At 45.8% G+C, this 22788-nt stretch overlaps 1 protein-coding gene across 2 annotated transcripts in view; it reads right to left on the bottom strand.

Moving 5' to 3' along the window:
* The window catches only part of COL17A1 (collagen, type XVII, alpha 1), a 52838-nt gene extending 30327 nt beyond the window's left edge, over positions 1–22511 (bottom strand). Inside the window, exons 1-11 of one of the 2 annotated variants that reach the window (XM_014549413.1) lie at positions 22328–22511; positions 17258–17320; positions 16227–16271; positions 15112–15216; positions 13622–13753; positions 11085–11132; positions 10157–10192; positions 8805–8852; positions 5429–5566; positions 4001–4159; positions 1151–1222 (exon numbers count right to left, since the gene is read on the bottom strand). In XM_014549413.1, the coding sequence (XP_014404899.1) occupies positions 1151–1222; positions 4001–4159; positions 5429–5566; positions 8805–8852; positions 10157–10192; positions 11085–11132; positions 13622–13753; positions 15112–15216; positions 16227–16271; positions 17258–17309 (835 nt within the window). In that variant the 5' untranslated portion in view covers positions 17310–17320; positions 22328–22511. Of the gene's footprint in view, positions 1–1150; positions 1223–4000; positions 4160–5428; positions 5567–6902; positions 6951–8804; positions 8853–10156; positions 10193–11084; positions 11133–13621; positions 13754–15111; positions 15217–16226; positions 16272–17257; positions 17321–22327 lie in introns of both variants that reach the window. The other variant, XM_014549414.1, reaches the window with a different exon arrangement.
* Between the last annotated feature and the right edge of the window lie 277 nt (positions 22512–22788).

Below are 22788 nucleotides of genomic sequence, written 5' to 3'. Positions count from 1 at the left end.
AACTTTCTCAGTTCTCACATTCTAAGTGACAGCATTTTTTTTTATGCCCACCTCCCCATCTTGGACTAAAAGTTACAAATAGTTCCATTTATTGAATACTTAGGTCTACACAGCTTACAGTGGTAGTTCACACAGGGTCTGACATTTCACTGTATTCAAAAATATCCTTGGAATGTAAAAACACCCCAGAGTTCCCTGTTCCCAACAGCACCCTAGGGTGCCTTGGTGCACAGTGTGGGAACTGTGGGCATAGCCCCTAGGCAGTTGTGGAGGGTGAAGCTTCCTGCCTTTGATACAGACACAAGGGGGCCAAAGGCATAGACTTGGCAGAGACCTCGTTTTCCCTTGAACTCTTCCTTCTGACTCAAACACATCAAGCTCCCCTCACCCCTAGTCTGACTTCAAAGCCGAAGCTCACTCCTCCCCAGTTAACGCTTTCTCTTATTCCATCCTGTGTAGTGTTTGGGGTACAAGATTGTGGATTTAATATCTTCAGTCAGGACTTGGCTACACAGAATAGCAAAGGCAGAAGAAATGAAGCCTGAACCAGGTGTCTTCTGGGTTTGGTGGGATGCTAGTCAATTGGAGGTGTTGAAACAGAGATATGCCGGTCAAGTAAATAAGGAGGCCAACATCATCATGTTAATTAGTCATATGCCACAGGAAAAGGCATATTCCTTTAAAAAAAGAGGTGGCTGGTGACTTACATTCAGGCTGTTGCAATGTATGTGGAAATAGAGTAAATACATTTGAGCTCCCAATGACCTACAGTATTTATAAAAAGACCTGAAGAAAGAGCTTTCTAACTTTACAATGTTGTGGTTTTCTTTTTTTGTTTGTTTTACCTGAAATGTCCTAAGCCAGGCCTCACCTAGCTTCCTTCCTCCCATTTCTCCACCTCTCAGAGAAAATGTGTAAGTGAGGTCTCCGGCCCTCCGCCCTTAGACCTCTCCCTTGGGGATTGGGCTGTCTCTGACCTCGGGCAGCCCTGGGCCACTGCCTGTGTTGGTGTATATGCAGGAATGTCCTCATGCTCCTGGGCAGGAAGGACCTCTTCTCTAGAAACCATAGATTTTCCTCACCAGGAAGGAGCATGTATATATTAAAGCAAACCACCTGGAAAGGGCGATGGACACTGGCGAGCACTGACCTGAGGAGCAAGTGCTGATTCCGGGGTGCAGAGTAGGGGAGCAGGAGGCCATGTTGTTTGGAACTCCAAAGACTGCAGGGGAGAGGGGGGGCTGTGAGAGGGATGTCCCGCCCAGAACAGGGGGTGCCCCAAAAGCTCCAGAATTAACAGGTTGCATTTTTTATATTTTGTTAAATTTGTTTTTAGGAAAATCGTAGGCACTTGCCTTGCCGCAGAGAGCCATACATTTGTCTCTGGTTTGTGCCTTAGATCATAGCCAAGGGCTGGTCGAAGGTTGGTCAGGCCTCAAGTGGACATTGGTTCTGGCCAAAGCCCACTTGTTAGTGACCATTTTACAGAAAAGGAACTTGGCCTGGCCAGTTCTGCTCAGTGGTTGAGGATTGACCCAGGAACCAAGAGGTCACGGGTTTGATTCCCTGGTCAGGGCACATGCCTGGTTTTGGACTTGATCCCCATTAGGGGCCATCCAGGAGGCAGCTGTTCGATGGTGTTTCTCCCTTTCTCTCTCTCTAAAAATAAATAAAAAGAAATTAAAAAAAAAGAAAAGGAACTTGAAACCAGAGACGGTAAATAACTAGCTCAGGGTCACACAGTTAATGCACATGAAGTGAAACCAGGTTCCTGGCACCTGCTTTCATGTTTTTCCCACTGCGTTTTTTTCTGACGCATGTGGAATATAGGTCTTTTTATAGAGGACTCACCCAAAGAAACACCTTGGAGACTGAAAGAAATGAAGTTCCAGTGGAAAAACCTTGGGATGTTTGGCCACAGAAAGCCCCTCTAGCAAGCCTTGGGGACGGTGGACACCAGCAGGGTCTTTCAGCTCCAGGTAAAGGTGAGGAGGGCTCAGGGGTGGGAGGGGACGTGCACTGAGCATCACATACCTGATCCTGAGGAATAGGCATTGGTGTTGAGGAGGGACGAGCTGTGGGTTGTCATGTTGTTGTGATAGGTCCCCATGGAGGACCCTGCCGGCAAGGTGGAGGACCACATGTGGGAGGGAAGGTTGGCATCCAGGATGGTTGCATCATAGGTGCCGGACACTGGAAACAGACAGACAGACAGACTCCCCAGTGAGAGACAAACCAGAACTCTGTGCTGGGGTGACCCAGTTGGCTCTGTTTGCTGGGACTTTCCTGGTTTAGCCCTCATCCCACATCCCAGCAACCTCTTGGTCTAGGGCAAACTGGGGCTGTTGGTCATCCCAGTTCTGCCTGAAGCCTCGGAGCTGGTGCAACCTTATCCCTTGGGTTAGACATTCTTGCTGGCTCTTGATGAAATTTGAAGTAGGTCACCCGTTTCTCCTTCTAAGCCCTTCTCCCCACCTCCTCTGAGCGGTCCCCACAATGTTCTCAGACCCTTTAATACAGTTCCTCATGTTGTGGTGACCCCCAACCATAAAATTATTTTCGTTGCTACTTCATAACTGTAATTTTGCTACTGTTATGAATCGTAATGTAAATATCTGATATGCAGGATGTATTTTCATTGTTACAAATTGAACATAATTAAAGCATAGTGATGAATCACAAAAACAATATGTAATTACATATGTACTTTCTGATGGTCTTAGGCGACCCCTGTGAAAGGGTCGTTCGACCCCCAAAGGGGTCTCGACCCACAGGTTGAGAACCGCTACGTTATTGATTTTAGAGGAAGGAGAGGAAGAGAGATAGAAACATCAATGATGAGAGGGAATCATTGATCGGCTGCCTCCTGCATGCCCCCTACTGGGGATCGAGCCCACACCCCGAGCTTGTGCCCTCGTCACCTGCTAGGGCTATCATGTGAGCTTGAAGTCAAAACATGAAAAATGTTTCCGCCCAAGATGGCTTCCATCTCACAGGGGACTGCCTTGGCCGTGGCGTTGGAATTCTAGGCTTTGAACTCATAGCCCCTAACCTCAATGGGACTCTAGTATTGCCTGACAGTTAAACCATCTTTCCCTGGTGTGTTCCCTCTGAGTCTTCCCGGCGACTGGTTTCCACCTTTGACATCTTTCTTTCCCACTCTCAGTGGATGAATTTACTTCCTGTTTTGCTGAAAAAATAGAAGTTATTAGTAAACTTCAGTAAGTTACTAATCTTGCGTCTTCCTGCCTACCTTGCCTTCTTTCCTGTTAGAGTGAATATATTCCCCATATCCCTGGCAAAAGCCACACCTCCCACTTGAGTCTTAAATCCCATTCCTTCTCACCTTCTTAGGGACATCACTCCGGTAATTCTCCGCTCTTACATATTTTGTATTTTTCTCTATATAAGATGTTTTCCCTAATAGCGTAGAGATGTGGTTCTTACTACTGCCTTTAAAATACTCGATTGAGCCCAGCGGGGTGTGGCTCAGCAGTTGATCCAGGAACCAAGAGGTCACGGGTTTGATTCCCTGGTCAGGGCACATGCCTGGTTTTGGACTTGATCCCCATTAGGGGCCATCCAGGAGGCAGCTGTTCGATGGTGTTTCTCCCTTTCTCTCTCTCTAAAAATAAATAAAAAGAAATTAAAAAAAAAGAAAAGGAACTTGAAACCAGAGACGGTAAATAACTAGCTCAGGGTCACACAGTTAATGCACATGAAGTGAAACCAGGTTCCTGGCACCTGCTTTCATGTTTTTCCCACTGCGTTTTTTTCTGACGCATGTGGAATATAGGTCTTTTTATAGAGGACTCACCCAAAGAAACACCTTGGAGACTGAAAGAAATGAAGTTCCAGTGGAAAAACCTTGGGATGTTTGGCCACAGAAAGCCCCTCTAGCAAGCCTTGGGGACGGTGGACACCAGCAGGGTCTTTCAGCTCCAGGTAAAGGTGAGGAGGGCTCAGGGGTGGGAGGGGACGTGCACTGAGCATCACATACCTGATCCTGAGGAATAGGCATTGGTGTTGAGGAGGGACGAGCTGTGGGTTGTCATGTTGTTGTGATAGGTCCCCATGGAGGACCCTGCCGGCAAGGTGGAGGACCACATGTGGGAGGGAAGGTTGGCATCCAGGATGGTTGCATCATAGGTGCCGGACACTGGAAACAGACAGACAGACAGACTCCCCAGTGAGAGACAAACCAGAACTCTGTGCTGGGGTGACCCAGTTGGCTCTGTTTGCTGGGACTTTCCTGGTTTAGCCCTCATCCCACATCCCAGCAACCTCTTGGTCTAGGGCAAACTGGGGCTGTTGGTCATCCCAGTTCTGCCTGAAGCCTCGGAGCTGGTGCAACCTTATCCCTTGGGTTAGACATTCTTGCTGGCTCTTGATGAAATTTGAAGTAGGTCACCCGTTTCTCCTTCTAAGCCCTTCTCCCCACCTCCTCTGAGCGGTCCCCACCAATGTTCTCATTCTCTCTTTGTTCCTGTCTCCACCTTCAAAGATACCAGGGAGCAGCGAGTGAGGCCCCACAGAGAATGCCCACAGAATTCCAGGCACACAGCAAGCACAGGCAGGGAGCCCACACTTCAAGGCCACTCTACACGGATGACAGCCTTTTCTGGTTAAACTCTCCTTGCCAAGGAGACCCAAAGGCACTCTGCCCCCAAGAAGGGGTTTTGGTACTTCTTCAAATCTGAAGCCAATTCTGCCATTTTCTTCTACGAGAGGGAGCTAGCCCCGCAGGTCATAAAGTGCTCTGAGGTTTCGGTTGTATTAAAAGGTAAAAGGAAGATCACAATCTCAAGGCTTCTCCCCCCACCCCAGTAGCAAATGACAGGAAAGCTTCATTTACACCCTAGCAGAACTGGCTTCTTTCCTCATCTCCCTCCAAGGATCTCCTCATTCCTCTTTCTGCCTCCCACAGAACCCACCTTACACGTGGTAGGCACATGATATATGAGTGTTGAACAACCCTCATCCCATCTGACCACCATCTCTTGGTTATCTGACTGCCCCCAGAGGCCCTCACCTCCACAAGGGCAATGGGTGTGTCTGTCTTGTTCATTGCCTTTCCTCAGTGCCTGGTGCTTGGCATGGAGGAGGCAAATAATAAACATTCACTGAATGAATAAATGAATGAACCAATGAAAGAAAACATGACAACTTCCCAGTATTCTTCATTTGGGGAACCTGGCCAACACATTCCCAGGAGATGTCAAGAACCTCCTGGAGGAAATCTCTAGGATGTAGAGCCTGACTCAGCAGGCTCCTGGGATGGCTGACCAGCCCACATTTTCATGCTGCATAAAGGGCAGTGCTTTGCCGTAGTCTGAGGGCCTGCCAGGGTATGACTGAATTCCTGGACCAGGACTAATACACCACCTTGTTCCCTTCCCTCCACGCAGCCCCGGGCTGTAGGGCTCACCTGACTGGGAGCTCACGGTTTTGGTCTCCACAGTGCCTTTCTTAGGGATGGGGAGTGTGTTGGAGGAATTCCGGGTGGGGCTCGCGCTTGCTGATCGGCTTCCCTTGACCAGACGTTTAACTTCATCCAATTCCGTCCCTGTAGAAGAATGCCCACATTTTCCATTAGGCCCAGGATGATTTCCCAAGTCCGGCTGCAGTGAGAGTTACATTTATGGCATTCTGAACACGAGGGAGGATGGCATCTACTTTGCATGCTGGGACATTTTTGGTTAGCCTGATAATTTTTGCATTTTGTCAATTTATAGCACTTAATAACCTGGCACTTTGTAATATTAATGGCCTCATAAATATAGTGCCTCTACAAGGAGGTCAAAATCGTCGGTAGATATTTCCTAATTATACCTCATCAGACACCACAGGGATGACTCTGTGGCTGAAAGACAATGTCATCCTGGGTCAAGGGAAATTTACACCCAGGGCAGTTAGAGAACCAGGCCCCTTGAAACAAATGGTTCAGTAGTGATTTCAACCCCTGCGCAGGACGCCTCGGGTGTCGGGTCCCTGACCTTGTATGCTCTGCAGTGTCAGAGGGATTTGTGGCCCATAACTCCTAAACATTATGCTGTTTTTGTGTGAGTTAATTTCAAGCCCGTCTGGCTGGTATTATTTGCAGCAAGGCGATCTAGTGGAGCAGGCTCCCTGTGCTTCCCACATGGCAAACAGCAGAGGAGGGAGGAGGGGGAGGCATGGTGCAAGGGCAATGCATAAAAGGAGACAGATTTGCAGACAACACCTCCTGGAGGACCACCCAGGACCCCCTCCCCCGATATCCCCATCCTATGGACTCAGCACCCCTAAGCCTAGAAGGGCTCATATGAGATAGCATCAGGCCTAGAGTCAGATTCCTGGACCCCAGGCACTGAGCTCTTTGGGCAAGTGCCCATCTCTGATTCCTGAGCCACCCACTCAGCTCCTGTCCTAATAGTTGGGCTCATTTCAAAATGTCAAATAACCTCTAACAAGAACGAAAGAAGTCTAACACAGCAGACAGAGATAGGGAATCCCTAACATTTGAGATTGCTGCTTTTCCTTCAGCCACACTGAAGCTTTCTCCAAAGTCTCATCATATGGTCCTCAAATGTCTGCCAGCTCATCCCATGGAGCCTAATTGACCCACCCTTCAGTCTCTCTTCAAGTGACACTAACCCAGGAAGGCTTCCCAGGACCCCTGCTCCCTCCATTCCCTGAGCTGTCATAGCTGGTTGTTGACTGTCTCCCTATTAGTCTGTGAACAATGGAACAGCAGGGACTGTGACTTACTTAGCTCCTTTCCCCCTGCACCTAGCACAGGATCTCTCTCACAGAAGGCCCTCAGAGACATTTAATGATTGAGTGACTGCACACACACACACAGACACACACACCCCTGGATTCCTGGGCCCTTTCTTTTCAGCAAGACAGTGACCACTTACATCGGGTAGATGGGGATGCACTCTGCAGTCGCACTCGGATTTCACTCTCTGCAGGAGGAAAGGGAAGGAGACGGCTGTGAGTGAAGGAACTTGGGTCACAGAGTCTGACACTGAGCTCTGAGCAGTGGGTAAATCTTTGGGCTGTTTTGAGATCTATGTCCTGGGAACAGGATACCCAGGTATACTCAGGATGAGTGCTGCTCAAAAAATGTCCTCTCCCTTCACCCCAGCCTGCCCACTGCACACCTCTAGCCGCCCGGAGATGTTCTGATGAAACCCCAGGCTGAAGAGGGCGGCTCCATCACAGTCATCAATGACCCACCCCTTTCCAGTCACCCGTTTCCCAGTTGCCAGAACCACGCTGCTCTCCCGCCTCCAGGGTCTCTCAGGCAGTAGCGAGAGGATTCTAAAACCTGTAATGTTTACTTAGCCATTTTGGCCTCTTCAGAAATGCAGAGGGCAGAAAGTGGGTAGTTTAACATTATTAGTTTCAGGTGGAAGACTGCCATCTTTCCACTATCAGCCTAAAGCTGTGGTTGGTTGGTATGTTCCTAACTTTTCAAGTCTAGGCTGGCCATCGAGAACTCCCAAAGCCTACGAAGAATTCTGCCTTCTGCGTGGCCCTGACACCTGCTCCTCACCAGGTTCAATAAGGGCAGCTTGCCCGGGACCATGTTTTCCAACTATAGCCTTATCCATGGGCAGATGTGGAGAGTGCAAAACTGTCACAGAGCCCTTTGTCCCCAGGGATAATTGGAAAAAGAAGGGCTTTTGCTTAGTTTTGATGCATAAAGGCATTCACAGCACCTCTTGTTAAAGTCAACCAGGAGATTAGAAGTGAAACAAGATGTAGCGCCAGCATCTTCAGACAATCCACAGCAGAACCAAATACTGCCCAGGTGGTTACCATACGTTTTTATTCCTGTCTCCACGTGCTTGTTAGATTACAGTCAGATCTACCCTTCCCATCCTGGTGGAGCCAGCAAAAGATTCCCAGGATGCTGTAGGCCCCTTGAGGGTAGAACCAGACCTCATTTATTCTTCTGCACTCCTCCCATTTCCTGGCTCAAGGCTGGACACGTTAATCAGGGGTCCTCAAACTACGGCCCGCGGGCCACATGCAAATACAAATATTGTATTTGTTCCCGTTTTGTTTTTTTACTTTAAAATAAGATATGTGCAGTGTGCATAGGAATTTGTTCATACAGATTTGCAGACAACACTTGCTGGAGGACCACCCAGGACCCCTTCTCCTGATATCCCCATCCTATGGACTCAGCACCCCTAAGCCTAGAAGGGCTCATATGAGATAGCATCAGGCCTAGAGTCAGATTCCTGGACCCCAGGCACTGAGCTCTTTGGGCAAGTGCCCATCTCTGATTCCTGAGCCACCCACTCAGCTCCTGTCCTAATAGTTGGGGTCATTTCAAAATGTCAAATAACCTCTAAAAAGAACAAAAGAAGTCTAACACAGCAGACAGAGATAGGGAATCCCTAACATTTGAGATTGCTGCTTTTCCTTCAGCCACACTGAAGCTTTCTCCAAAGTCTCATCATATGGTCCTCAAATGTCTGCCAGCTCATCCCATGGAGCTTAATTGAGCCACCCTTCAGTCTCTCTTCAAGTGACACTAGCCCAGGAAGGCTTCCCAGGACCCCTGCTCCCTCCACTCCCTGAGCTGTCATAGCTGGTTGTTGACTGTCTCCCTATTAGTCTGTGAACAATGGAACAGCAGGGACTGTGACTTACTTAGCTCCTTTCCCCCTGCACCTAGCACAGGATCTCTCTCACAGAAGGCCCTCAGAGACATTTAATGATTGAGTGACTGCACACACACACACAGACACACACACCCCTGGATTCCTGGGCCCTTTCTTTTCAGCAAGACAGTGACCACTTACATCGGGTAGATGGGGATGCACTCTGCAGTCGCACTCGGATTTCACTCTCTGCAGGAGGAAAGTGAAGGAGACGGCTGTGAGTGAAGGAACTTGGGTCACAGTGCCTGACACTGAGCTCTGAGCAGTGGGTAAATCTTTGGGCTGTTTTGAGATCTGTGTCCTGGGAACAGGACACCAAGGTATATCCAGGACGAGTGCTGCTCAAAAAGAAATGTCCTCTCCCTACACCCCAGCCTGCCCACTGCACACCTCCAGCCGCCCGGAGACGTTCTGATGAAACCCCAGGCTGAAGAGGGCGGCTCCGTCACAGTCATCAATGACCAGCCCCTTTCCAGTCACCCGTTTCCCAGTTGCCAGAACCACGCTGCTCTCCCGCCTCCAGGGTCTCTCAGGCAGTAGCGAGAGGATTCTAAAACCTGTAATGTTTACTTAGCCATTTTGGCCTCTTCAGAAATGCAGAGGGCAGAAAGTGGGTAGTTTAACATTATTAGTTTCAGGTGGAAGACTGCCATCTTTCCACTATCAGCCTAAAGCTGTGGTTGGTTGGTATGTTCCTAACTTTTCAAGTCTAGGCTGGCCATCGAGAACTCCCAAAGCCTACGAAGAATTCTGCCTTCTGCGTGGCCCTGACACCTGCTCCTCACCAGGTTCAATAAGGGCAGCTTGCCCGGGACCATGTTTTCCAACTATAGCCTTATCCATGGGCAGATGTGGAGAGTGCAAAACTGTCACAGAGCCCTTTGTCCCCAGGGATAATTGGAAAAAGAAGGGCTTTTGCTTAGTTTTGATGCATAAAGGCATTCACAGCACCTCTTGTTAAAGTCAACCAGGAGATTAGAAGTGAAACAAGATGTAGCGCCAGCATCTTCAGACAATCCACAGCAGAATCAACTACTGCCCAGGTGGTTACCATGCGTTTTTATTCCTGTCTCCACGTGCTTATTAGATTACAGTCAGACCTACCCTTCCCATCCTGGTGGAGCCAGCAAAAGATTCCCAGGATGCTGTAGGTCCCTTGAGGGTAGAACCAGACCTCATTTATTCTTCTGCAGTCCTCCCATTTCTCGGCTCAAGGCTGGACACGTTAATCAGGGGTCCTCAAACTACGGCCCGCGGGCCACATGCAAATACAAATATTGTATTTGTTCCCGTTTTGTTTTTTTACTTTAAAATAAGATATGTGCAGTGTGCATAGGAATTTGTTCATAGTTTTTTTTTTAACTATAGTCCGGCCCTCCAACGGTCTGAGGGACAGTGAACTGGCCCCCTGTTTAAAAAGTTTGAGGACCCCTGCTAAATGCTCAGAAAATACTTCTTGATTGAACTGAATTGAACCCAGAGATAGAGCTCACCTCGTGTTTGGCTACGTCCTCTGGTTGTAGAAGATGCTGAGAAACAAACAAAAAAGTTATCTTAAGCATAGATAAGAGGTGGTGTGCTAAATATTTTTGATGTGGGGGTAGAACTATTTGGGTTGAGGGAGGAGCTGGTTTTCACAGTATGTGTTTTCCAGATAGGTGTCCTTATGGATAGTGGATGTTTACTAAATGATGACCATGTAGCCAAAAGGCAGAGAAAGTTTTGCAAGGCCCCCAGTGCATTTAAGGTGTTAAGGTAGCTAAATGAATGTTAAGTTAGCTCACACTTGAGTGTTAAATTAGCTGAGGTAATCCATTTAGGAGCATGATCCATTTGGACTAGCTCCCTACACACTGATCAAATGTTATCAAAAGGCTGCCAGATCTTTTCTTTAGTTTTTTGTTGAAAGCAAACAAATAAAATTATAACCACTGTATAATCAATGATCATATCAATTCATATGCACAGTGAGAATCCAAGAACATGGATGAAAGACTTAAGGCCAGAAGATACTTGGGTTTCACGTGTCCCACCATGTGCCTCTTAGAAGCCTGCTGTGGTGGAAGTGCTGGGATGTTTGGCACGTGTGTGTTCTGACCCCCACACCTCTTTGCTGGGAGGTCCCTATGGAAGGAAATAAATCCTACAATTGTTGCTTGGCCTTAGGGCTTATCTGTCCACGCCTGAGCTTTGCATGAATAACTTGCTATTTCGGTAGCCTCATGAGCAAAGGCTGCAACGATCCCCATAAATGTTTCAGGATGAAAAGCAAGAGAAAAACAGGTCAGCAGAGGTTAAACTCTTTTAGGAGAATCCATTTAACTCACGATGTTCCTTCCCCTACCCGCCTCCCCCTGAGCCCCCGGCCCTTTTCCAGTGCCTCATTTGACCATTTCTTCAGGAAATAAGGAGGGGACATACCAAATTCCTTCCGAGGGTATTCCGGAGAAGAGTTGCCACTGGAGCTCCCTGGAGAGAGGACAAAACACTCAGTACAGGCACACCTCGCTTTATTGCTCTTCACAGGTGTTGGCGTTGTCTACAAATTGAAGGCAAGACCCTCCACCAGCAAAAAGACTACGACTTGCTTCATTGCAATACTTGTTTCATTGAGGTGGCCTGGCCTGGCACCAAACTCGAAATATCTCTGAGGTCTGCCTGTACCAATGATCACTTGAACCCAAACAGCTTCCGAGAGGGTGCTGCCGGGTACCCCTTTATGAACCTTGCGGCCTGCGTGTTCAGGAGGACAACAGGTGCTCTTCAGCGAGCTCCTGACCTACACCCGCTTTGCCTATCGGACATGGTTGTGGCCCTTCAATCTGGTTCCTGGGCTACTTCAGTGGGGCAAGGATTGAACAAAGGAAGGTAGGAGCCTTTTTTGTTTTTACTTCCTCAACTGTTTGCCCCATGCCAGTGCTGGTGAAGGTGGCCTGGCCCTGTAGATGTGCTGTTATCTAGGGTGTCTCTGACCTTGTGAAGGTCATCCTGAGTGTGGACCCTGTAAAAATGAAGGTACTAGCCCCTGTGTAGGCCCAACACCAGAAAGCACTGTGGTGACACCATGCTCTTAGCCTGGATTTGTGGCTCCCCAAGACTTCCTGGCAGTTCTGAGTCTTAAGTCAGTTACTGGGGGTACCCATCCCTAATCCTGCTTCTCCAGTCACTATTAGACCCATTTGCTGCCTGGCTTGTCTGTTTTCCACTAAACCTGCTTCTGCAGATCACCAGACCTCCAGTAACCTCCTCCTGCCTTCTCCTTCTTGACCCTGAGCACTTTCTTGTACTGACTTCAATGACGCCACCTGTACCTAGTCTCCTGCTCCCCTCAAAGTATCTTCTTCCTCTGTATCCCCAGCTCTTTTTCTCTTTCTTCCCCAAACTTTACCTTTTTTTGCTCTCTTCTGCTTTTTATACTCTCTTCCTCAGCCAACTCCTTCAGTTTTCCACCTTCTACTAACATCTCTTGGTGAATGACTCCAAATGGGGTGTTTGGCCCTGACTTCTTCCATGAGCTGAAGTCCTATGAGTCCCTCTACCTGCTTGGTAACCCCACCTGAAAGCCCTGCCAGTAGTTCTATTTAAGGACCCAATAACTGAACTCATCTGCGTGAACTCCCTGCTGTAATTGTTGGCACCAACATGAACCCAACCACCCGTGTTTCTAATTTCAGCAGAATCACTAACTCCTTTTTCTTCCGTTAAAATAAAAAACAAAGGGAGACCAGCCTTAAAAATCCCCCGAACAGACAAAACTAGATGAATCATTCAAGCAAAGCATAATTTAGCTAATTTTAAAAGATGAACTAAGTCGCCTCTTGCTTATGCCTCTGAAAATCATAAGCAAAACTGAAACTGTTTCCCAAGGTTAATATGAGGTAACCACTGACCAATTCCCTATCACTTAAGGAAATTCTAACAGTATAATCAGTCACCATGAAAAACTACATAAGCTGCTTTGTAACAATACAACCTGGAGCCTCATTCCATGTTTGGTTTGAGTGCTCTCAGCCTGCAAACTGTCTTTTTGGTGTGCACACAATACACTGTTACTAACTAGTATTTTAGTGATTCGTTGGTTTTACTTCTGTAATTTCTGAACTTTTGACACTCCCCTTTTCCCAACATTTAATCAACTGTCAAACCGGCCAATTCCCCTTCTGCAATACCTCTCCCCTCCAGCTCCTCCTCTTCTCTCCCACTGCCACCACCCTGGTCTCAGCCAAGTTTTCCCTTCCCTGGACTATTGAGCACAGTCTAACATGTCACCATGTTCAGCCCCTTTCCTCCCTATTTTTCCTGCACGTGGCTTTCAGAGTGCTAGTCCTGGACCTCAAATATGATCGACTCTTTTGCTCAAAAAATCTCTGTGGCTTCTCACTATATACAGAATAAAGTCCAAACATCTCAGCCTGGCACTGATGCTGAGTCCCTCAAGCCCGCCCTCTTACCTAAGCACCACAGTTCTGACTCTACTGCCTGTCTTTGCTGTGCTGCTGCTCCCGCGGCCTGGAGTACCCATCCCTCCACCTCTGGGTATCAAAATCTTCCACATCATGAAGGCCCAGCTCACAGGCACCTTCCCTAGAGGCACTTTCCTGGAGACTCAGCTTGAAATGATAATTGCCTTGTACTTTGTATTATGGTTTTTATCTGTCATCTTAACTTGTCTATTAGACTATAGATTCCTTGAAGACAAGATCCATTTAAGCGTCTGATTCATTTAAGCTTCCCTCAAAGCATTCTGCCTGGTGTCAAACACATGGTAGATATGTGATAAAATACTACATGAGAAAGTGACTAAAGGAATGAATGAACGGAGGGGTAATGTCAGTCCTTAAAAGACATGAAGGAAGGGTGGAGAGAAAGGTGAGGGGGCAGGCCCAGGTGAATACAGGTGCCAATTCGTCAAAGGATGAGTGAAGTTACTGGGTAGAGAGTGGTTCTCTCTCTCATACCTTCGTATGTTCCATGGCGGGTGATGTGAGTTTTCCTTTCAAAGGTTGAGCCTGGTGAGTTGGGCAGAGTGGAGGCAGGCGAATGAGCTCTCCTGTAACTGGAGGTGGAGGCATGGCCTCGGGTGCTTCCACCTGCAAACCAGAAAGAGTGTCAGTCCTCATAGCACTTCAGCAGATTGGCAGCCAGTTACCTTAACCACGTACACCAGGCTGCTCCGAATGAAAGAGGGCCCCACGGAGGGGCCAGAGGACATCAGCACTCAGAAATGGGGTAGCGTCATTGTTCCTGCCCTTCCTCCCCAAGCTGGGGGTCCTCGATGCACATAGCTGCAGTGTATGGAAATGGAGGGGCTTTGGCAGGGTTGTTCTTGAAGACCTGCCACTAATCTGAGCTCACTGCTGGAGAGACTAGTAGAACATAATCCCATCTGGGAGGTTCCTCAACAGATGAGGGCAGGCGCTTCTCTTGGTCAGCCTGCCTTGGGTCTTTTTAAAAAAAATAATATATTTTTTATTGATTTCACAGAAGAAGGGAGAGGGAGATAGAAACATCAATGATGAGAGAGAATCATTGATCAGCTGCCTCCTGCACGCCCCCTGCTGGGGATTGAGCACCCCAGGCATGTGCCCTGACTGGGAATCGAACTGCAACCTCCTGGTTCATAGGTTGATGCCCAACCACTGAACTATACTGGCCAGGCTTGGGTCTTCTTCTTTAGTGTCACTCCAAGATTTTTAAAATGAATTGGTGCCCTAACCGGTTTGGCTCAGTGGATAGAGCGTCGGCCTGTGGACTGAAGGGTCCCAGGTTCGATTCTGGTCGGTCGAGGGCATGTACCTTGGTTGCGGGCACATTCCCAGTGAGGGGTGTGCAGGAGGCAGCTGATCAATGTTTCTAACTCTATCCCTCTTCCTTCCTCTCTGTGAAAAATCAATAAAGTGTATTTTTTAAAAAATAAAATAAGATGAATTGGTGGGCTACGTGTGTGCTTGCTTTCCCCCTATGCCCTGTTTTGTTTTGCTTAGTTTGAAAGCTACCATGAAAGAGTGGTTCATGGGGAACAATGGGCCGATGTTGGGTGCTTGCTCAGTGGAAACTCGCAGGGTGTGGGATCAGATTCCCTGCGCACAGTGACCCAGTCTGTCAGTTTCTTTAGTGGTTGTTGTTAATTCAAATTGTAAGCCCTCAGATGTGCACACTCTTCTCTAAAGGAGATGGCTTAAAGAGTGATTCAGGGGGGAAGGAGCCACCTCCCCATGAAGCCTCCTTAATTAATTATTGTTATTTATATTAGGGAAATAATGAAAGTTGACCCCATTTTAGGTCGGCATCAAAGGCAGATGATGTGAAAGTCTCACTTTTTCTGGGTTCGGTGTCATTTACATGCTCTTTGGACCATTTGGATGGATGACAGTTTGGCCCCTCTCCTTGCAGCCCTCAATCCCAGTCTGCTCTTCCCCCACCCTCACCCCCCACAGCAGACACTTACTTGAGTTTATGTAGCCGCTGCTGCCATGGGTCAGGCTCTGTTTCTCCAGCCGGCTCCCTCCACTGAGGGAGCCCGTTTTAGCATAGCCATTGGTGGTCCCCCCTTCTGCAGAGACAAGGAGCAGGCGATCATTTCTGGGTGGAGTCAGCCCAGAGGGTCCTTTATCCCTTGCCCCTTGGAAGCCTTCCCTAGCTTCCCAACCATGACCCTCTTGGTTTGGGCTCCCTTTCCCATCTACAGTGCAAGCTGCCAGGCTCTCATTTCATTTGTTTCTGATACAAATGTTAAAAGGAAACATTCCACCCGATTTAAAAAGAATGTCTTCTGGGTGGAGCATTACAAGTCATTTATTAGGGAAATTTAAATATTAGACAAGGTAGCAAATGATGAAAAAGCTCCTTGAGGCCAGGGTCTGGGCTGGGCTTGCTTTTTTCAAATGCCTGGTCAGTGCCCCAGGCATGCAGCCCCTAGAATTGTTGGAGGGACTGGGAACAGCTCTGTGTTGCCAGTTTCCCATCCAGCAGCCCATCATACTCCAACCTCCCATGTTGATGGGTGGGATTTCCACACTCCTCTGCCTCTAGGTGCCAGGCTTCCTGGGAGGGGCAGGCGTAACTTTAGGGCTCAGACCTCCATTACAGCATCCACTACACATAAAGACCTCCCGAGGAAAATGGAGACTCAAACAGAAACCTCACTGGTGGTTCCCTGCTCCCACCCCATGCTCAGGGGGGATAATATCTTCAATATTTCAGTTTCCAGATCAGGCGATTCTATAGAGACTGAAAGTAGATTTGTGGTTTTCAGAAACTGGAGCGAGAATGGGGAGTGGCTACAAATTGCCATGAGGTTTCTTGTTGGCAGGATGAAAATGTTTTAAAATTTGATTGTTGCAACGGCTGCACAACTCTAAATATACTAACAGCCATTGAATTATACACCCAAACTGTGAATTTTATGGTATAGGAATTGATGTCAATATAACTGTAAAGAAAAAAGAGATTTCGGGTATTTTGGATTTGCTCTACTGGAGCGTGAGTGCCGCTGGGAAAGGTTAGGCGCAGAGTCCTTCACACATGACTCACTGAGAAGAAGCTCTCGAGATAGTCACTTACTTGGTGGTAAGGATGTGAGTCTCGTAGTTACTGTTTCGGTGATAACTAGGAAAAGACAAGGAAAAGATCAGATCTTATGTAAGGCACTGAAATCCCTGTAGTTCGGCAAGTCCTCATCTGTCATAGGCTCAGCGCATTAAATTCGGTTCCACAGAGATTTTTGTATATTGTGCGATAAGGTATATGATCTTTCTCACTATACATGAAAATATGTACAATAACAATGAAGTTTAGTGTACCTGGAAAATATGTTTATATCCCTTTGGAACCAAAAGGAGGTAGCTATCCATTGATTTGAAAAATGAGTTGTCATGGCATCAATATCACTCGTTTAACTATTACATCCAGTCCAGGCTTGGATTTGCCTTTGAAGGAGAACCAGCACCTCAAGTCACTCTCAAGTGTCTCAAGTCACACTCTTTTCACTGCACTGCCCTTCCAAATGGTCACCCAGTCCAGCTGGGGCCCATGCATCATCCTGGCTGAGTTCACTATGAAGTGGATAATTATCTTGCCTTTTTAAAAATAAATTTGAGGGTGTCTCAAGGACATCATAATTCATTCTAAAATCTGCAGGACCATTCCTGGGGAGGTGTAGCCCTGCCTTATCCCATCCACACTCCAGGACTATATCCCTAAATAAGGAAATGGTTAAACACACGATAGCAAATTCATTCAACAGAATATTATGAAACCATTAAAAATGCTGATTATAAAAATTATTCATCAAAATGGCAGTTTTCCTCTTTGAAGAAAAAGCAGAACACATTTTGATTACAAGTATGTTAAAATAAAAATAAACAAAAGGAATCTCATGGGAAGGAATCATTTTTTGTTTTTTTTTTAGAAATACCTTTAAAATGATAGTTGCTTTAAAAAGCCAAAAAGAAAAAAAACACACACCCTAAATACAAAAACAAAACAAAAAAGAAAAAATAGAAAGAAATGATACAGTAGTTAATGGTGGAACTAGGGATGAATTATTTGCTCTTTCCAGATTTTAATCACTTTGGTAATTATCATGCTCTTACTTCTTTCAGTGACTTCGGTGCCATCTCGCTTGCTTTTCTTGGTCACATCCATACCATAGCCACCTGTGGAAAAGCCAAAACCATAAACAACAATGCCTCTTACTATCACTTTTTTTAAAAAGTATATTTTTATTGACTTCAAAGAGGAAGGAGAAGAGAGAGATTGAAACATCAATGATGAGAGAGAATAACTGATCGGCTGCCTCCTGCACACCCCCTACTAGGGATTGAGCCTGCAACCCAGGCATGTGTCCTGACTGGATATCGAACTGTGACCTCCTGGTTCACAGGTCAGTGCTCAACCATGGAGCCATGCCAGTCAGGCTTATTATCACTTCTTCTAATCACAGGTCCCTACTATTCAAGCTGAGAACCTAAAACTCGATTCCTGGAATTCAAAGCATAATTCTTTCATGTCCACATTTTTTATGAGTCATCCCTTGTTATTCTTGTATCGTTTATAATAGCAAGTAATTTAATAGTTTCAATTTTGATTCTATTCCTTGTACTGAGATCTTATTTTTCAGAATCTAAATGAACAGGCTGCCTGCCCCCTGCTGGGCATTAATACATAGATGATGTGCTGCCCGGACCTCTGACTATAATACTTCCATTCTTTGGCAAAGTAACAAATAACTGAAGGATATCTATCTGTCAAAGCACTTAGTGCTTTCAGCTAACTCATTTTGATGTATCCCATAATGTTCAATCTTCTATATGGAGCTCTATGAATGTAAGACATTTATTATTTAGAGTTTGGGTGTGAGAATGATGTTTGATGGATTGAAATCAGGATAATAATCATGCTAATGGTCGTACTTGTATGGAACGTTACACTTTTAACAATTTGAAACTCTCTTTATAACAAACTAGCCCTAGTGTGCTTTTTTGCAGACATAACTAGAAAAATAATATGAAGAAAACATGTGTAAAATCTTTTGAAAGATGTAAGAATATAAAATATTCGTACATGCTAGCTATGCTCCCCCTTTGTGATTACTCTGCTTCTGGAAAGGAAAATCATTGAGATCTTGTCCATTGTGTCCTGGAGTGTGGGTGGGGTAAGGTAGGGCTGACATCAAGGGGTGGGCTGGGGTGGGGCTCAGGCCTAAACATGCATGATTATATAGCCCAACTGAGCTCTTGTGGCTGGAGATCCCAGTGTCAGGTCTGGAAGAACTTGAAATCTGGCTTTCCCTTTGGTCTTCTTCCCCCACACTCCCAACCTGTCTTTCCTCCCAGATTATTTTTTGGATAAAGTTTAAATTGGATTCTAGAATTCTGGGGCAAGCCACTTCTGCCCAGGACACCCCTTGCTCAAAGATCTCTGCTTTCAAGCTTTTTTTTCTTGCCTGGTGACTTTAGTGCCTAATACCATCATACTTTTACATGCCCCAAAAAACTATTTTAATTTATTTTTAAAATCAGAAGGAAAAATGGACACACTCCAACCTGGATTACCTTATTCCAATGCAGTTACAAAATAAATACAATTTTTAAAGTTTGGTTGTTGTTTTTTAACGGAGGAAGGGGTCCCAAAGGCAAAAGTGTCTAGGACCCATGAAAGTCATAATTAACCCTGAGTAACTTCTCACCTTGAAAAGCAAGACCACATGCAACCACCTGGTAGAGTTAACCAAGATCGGCACAGCTAGCTTCAGGGCTGGGTTGAATGTGCCAACTTCTTGCTCATCGAAGTTTTTTAAACGCAGCTCTAGGCAAGGAATGAAGCATCATGGAAAAACTCCTAGGTGGATCTGAGAAGCCACAGAAGGCCTTTTTGTAGGTATGTGCCCCAAAGCCTAGAGGAGGAGCCCATAAACAGTTTAACAAGGGAGTCCAGCCTCTCTGGAAGGCCAGACCTGGCCTGTGACTCAGTCTGCATTCCAGCAATAACCTGTAACTGGATATCCTCTTTGAAATCCTTTGTTTAAGCATTAATTGCTTTGGTAACTCTGAAGCCCCTCTCCACTTAAAAAAAAAAAAAAGTTGGTCATTAGCTGTGAACCATTTTGAAGATTAACATTCAAATGCACCTGGCTGCCGATGGGTGCACCTAGGATGGCACCTGAATCCATAGGAAACATTATCCTGAAAGGAACTGTTTATAACAATCCATGGAAACTTTTACTTCCCACAAATGATTGCTTACTTTGATTCTTTAATGAAAGTTGCTGCCAGCAACTATAAATTTGGGATGGGATGGGTTTATTCCACTTGTGGCCATCAAGGCAGGCTGATGACCTTTTGGTAAGAGTTGAAGTGTCTAAGTAGCAAAACAGGCAAGTGTTTTCTTGTTGCTTCTATACCCAGAAAAATAACAGACTTTCCTCGCCCTCCCCCGCCCTCCGCCCCCCATCTTTTTCTTAAATCCTAATTACGGAGCCCTGAGATTTGCAGCAAAAAGCCAAGGGTTTCCCAACTGCCAGAGGGCACAGAGAGACATCGTGCTAAGAAATCAGATGCCCTTCTTCAGAGTCTGGGGTGGGAGGGCACATACCTACAAAAAGGCCTTCTGTGGCTTCTCAGATCCACCTGGGAGTTTTCCCATGAGGCTTCATTCCTTGCCTAGAGCTGGGATAGAATGTGGCCTAGGTGGGTGCAGGATAGCCCCTTGCCTCTCTCTCAGCCTGAAGCCCTTCAAGTGTGTGTCCCATGGCCAAACAGAATGACTTCTTGGGCCTGACATGTACAAGATGGAACTCTGTTGACTTTGCCAAAATTCTCCCAGACTGATAGTCTGAAGTGGCAGGAAAGTGTTGGGAGATGGATTCCTTTAAACCAAATGTGAGAGGAAACTTTCTGTAAGTGGGTTATCAAATGGAAAACGAGGGGTTGAGGCACAAACCTAGACTGGGATCATCCTGTGGGATCTACAGTATTTCCACAAGACTTCCTTTTTAAACATTTTAAGTGCCGATGGATTTAAAAAGCGTAACTAACAGTAGGGAAAGGAAATTACATGCCCAGGCACAAGCCCAATCCTGTCTTTCTGAGCAGTGCACCCTCCTCCAAAAACACTACTTAATGGAAGCACAGTCGAGTAGAATAGTTTTTAACTTCTTGGATGTCTGGGCCGCTTCACCAGAAGAAGGATGAGAACTTCACTCAAGTTGTTAATTTCAGAAGTGTGCTCATTTCCCTCTGCAGCTCTAAGGGGCTGCCTCATGGTTATTTCATAGTTAATGCTCTGCTGAACTGATCCCATGCCATTTTCTGATGCAAAAAAAAAATGCAATTTCAAAATCATTTTTCTACCTCTTTGAGTTTTTTCTTTTCACTTCATTTAAATGATGTCACACCCACCTAAAACTAGTCCAATGATGATGAGGTGTAACACACACACAAGCAAGGACAGCAATTGAAAACCATGGCATAGACCTCATCTTATTCTAACGGCTCATTAAACATCTTGGTCTTTGATACAAAGAAGGGACTAGAGAAGCTAAACGTTCTCTCTATTTTCTATTTTAATAATAAATGTCCCTATACTCTGGTAAGGTATCATAAGTTTTTGTTTGTTTGTTTTTTTTTGTTTTTTTTTTACAGCTCTTATTACTCCAATCTCTGTACACTTTAATACAAAACAACAACAAAATGGTCAAAGTATAAGAAAACGACCCAGCTACTGATCGGTAAACACAGAGGGGCCAAGCAGTTTGACAGCAAAGAAAACCAATGCCCTGGGGTTGATTGCCTCCAAGCTTTTGTCTCTACTCCAGCAATGGGTTGGCCCACTTACAATATTTGGCGTCTTAGGATTTTCAGAGCTTGGGAGTGGGGAAGCTTGGGCATAAGCTTTGTGATTATGCTGCTTGTTTACAGCCATGTTTGGGTAAACCCTACTGCTGTTAATAACAACAAATGAGCCAAAGCAGGCAAACACAGATTTCTTTGGGTCAGGCATCATCTAAGAATGTGGTCAGTTCTCAGGTCAGATTGGTTTCACTAAAATAAAGAGTTTCTATCTAAGCTTAAATCAGAACTGTTCACTTTAGCTTTCCCCATGTAAACTCTGCCCAGATTTTTGGGGTGTTTTGAAGGGGCTGAGAGTAAAGCAGGCCCCTCTGATTCTCTGAAGGGGCTGGCCTCCTGCTTTAGTTTAGTTGTGACTTAGCTCTGTGCCTTAGCTCTAAGAGGTGGGAAGGAACTATTCTGCTTTTCAAATGAAACTCTTTATAAAATCTCACTACATTTTATGGACAGAACAAATCCAACCAGTAGGCTACTGATGAACTGCTTCTCAAAAGAAGTGGTGTGCCAGAGGCTTTGCTTATACTTCAGAAAGTAAAGTAGTAATTTGTCAGTTAGTAGTTAATGTGGTCCAGTGGGACTCCTAAGCTTGTAATTCTCACCCCAAAATTATTTTGGGGGCCCAAATTGGCCAGTTAAAGTATGAACACACACGATTTTTTTTTGTTTTTGTTTTGTTCTACATTTGACTCCAGGAAATTCCTGGATTAATTATATCATTGCAGATATTTCCACGTTACTTTAGATTAGGCAAGTAGTAATTTTAGAGTGTGGTAAACAACAATGTTCGCCCAGCGCCTTTAGCTTAACCAGAACCTGGCAGCACAGAGGCCTGGGCAGCACATCAGCTCTGAGTGCTCAGGGGCTGCTTCCCGAAGGCTCCCCTTACCTACACTTCACCTCTGCTGTCAGGGAAGAGAGGGAAAGAGAGAGAGTGGGGAGAACGAGAGAGAGGTTGAGAGAGAAGAAATCATGAACTCTTATCATATTCTAAATAAAACAACTTAACACAAGCCATTTTATAACACTGAAAATAATACAAAAAATTCTGGCACTAGAGCCCAGTGTATCTTAATTAGCCTTTTTCTTCTCTTTACCACTGATGAATCTTTCTTGTTGATCCTTTAAAAGACTTATCCTAAGCAGAATGCATAAACCGAAGTCATCACTTATGGTCAATTAATCACGTCGACGAGAACACTTGAAATTCAACAACTTTATCTTATTTTCTCCAAAAAACATTTAAGTTCTAAATGGCAAATCTCAAATCAAAGTCTCAGGCAAAGGGAGAAAAGTCAAAGTCTTCCTGTTACTTACCTCGTTTGAGATTCTGAAGGAATGGGAAACAACTTTGAATAAATCCCCCCTCTCTCTTCCCCTGATGTTTTCTTCTAGACGTTTGCAGTTCCCACTTTTTTTATCCAGACCCAGCCAAGGTGTGTTAAAGCTGAGTGATCTTTCAGAAATGTTCACGTCTTCTCCCCCCCTTGTTTCTTTCAGTCCTTTGCTCCCAGACAAGTCCTGACAAAGGTGTGTCGTGGTTTACAGCGTTACTCCACCCTCCCAATTATCTGACACTTGCGGGATTAAAAAAAAAAAAATCTGCCTCCAGGAATTAAACTTTATAGGAGGCAGAAATTTTCTCCTACCTGTTTAGGAGGATTAACCATTTCTGGGCCCGTGAGGAAATGGAACTAAGGTCAGTGTAAAGGAAATTCCCTTGTATTACTTCTTACCTTCTTTAGCCAGAGAACTGCCACAACTTGGTATTCCCCTTC

Source organism: Myotis brandtii, unplaced genomic scaffold (assembly GCF_000412655.1).
Source record: "Myotis brandtii unplaced genomic scaffold, ASM41265v1 scaffold550, whole genome shotgun sequence".
Classification (NCBI taxonomy): Eukaryota; Metazoa; Chordata; class Mammalia; order Chiroptera; family Vespertilionidae; genus Myotis; species Myotis brandtii.
This window is presented reverse-complemented; position numbering and strand designations above follow the sequence as displayed.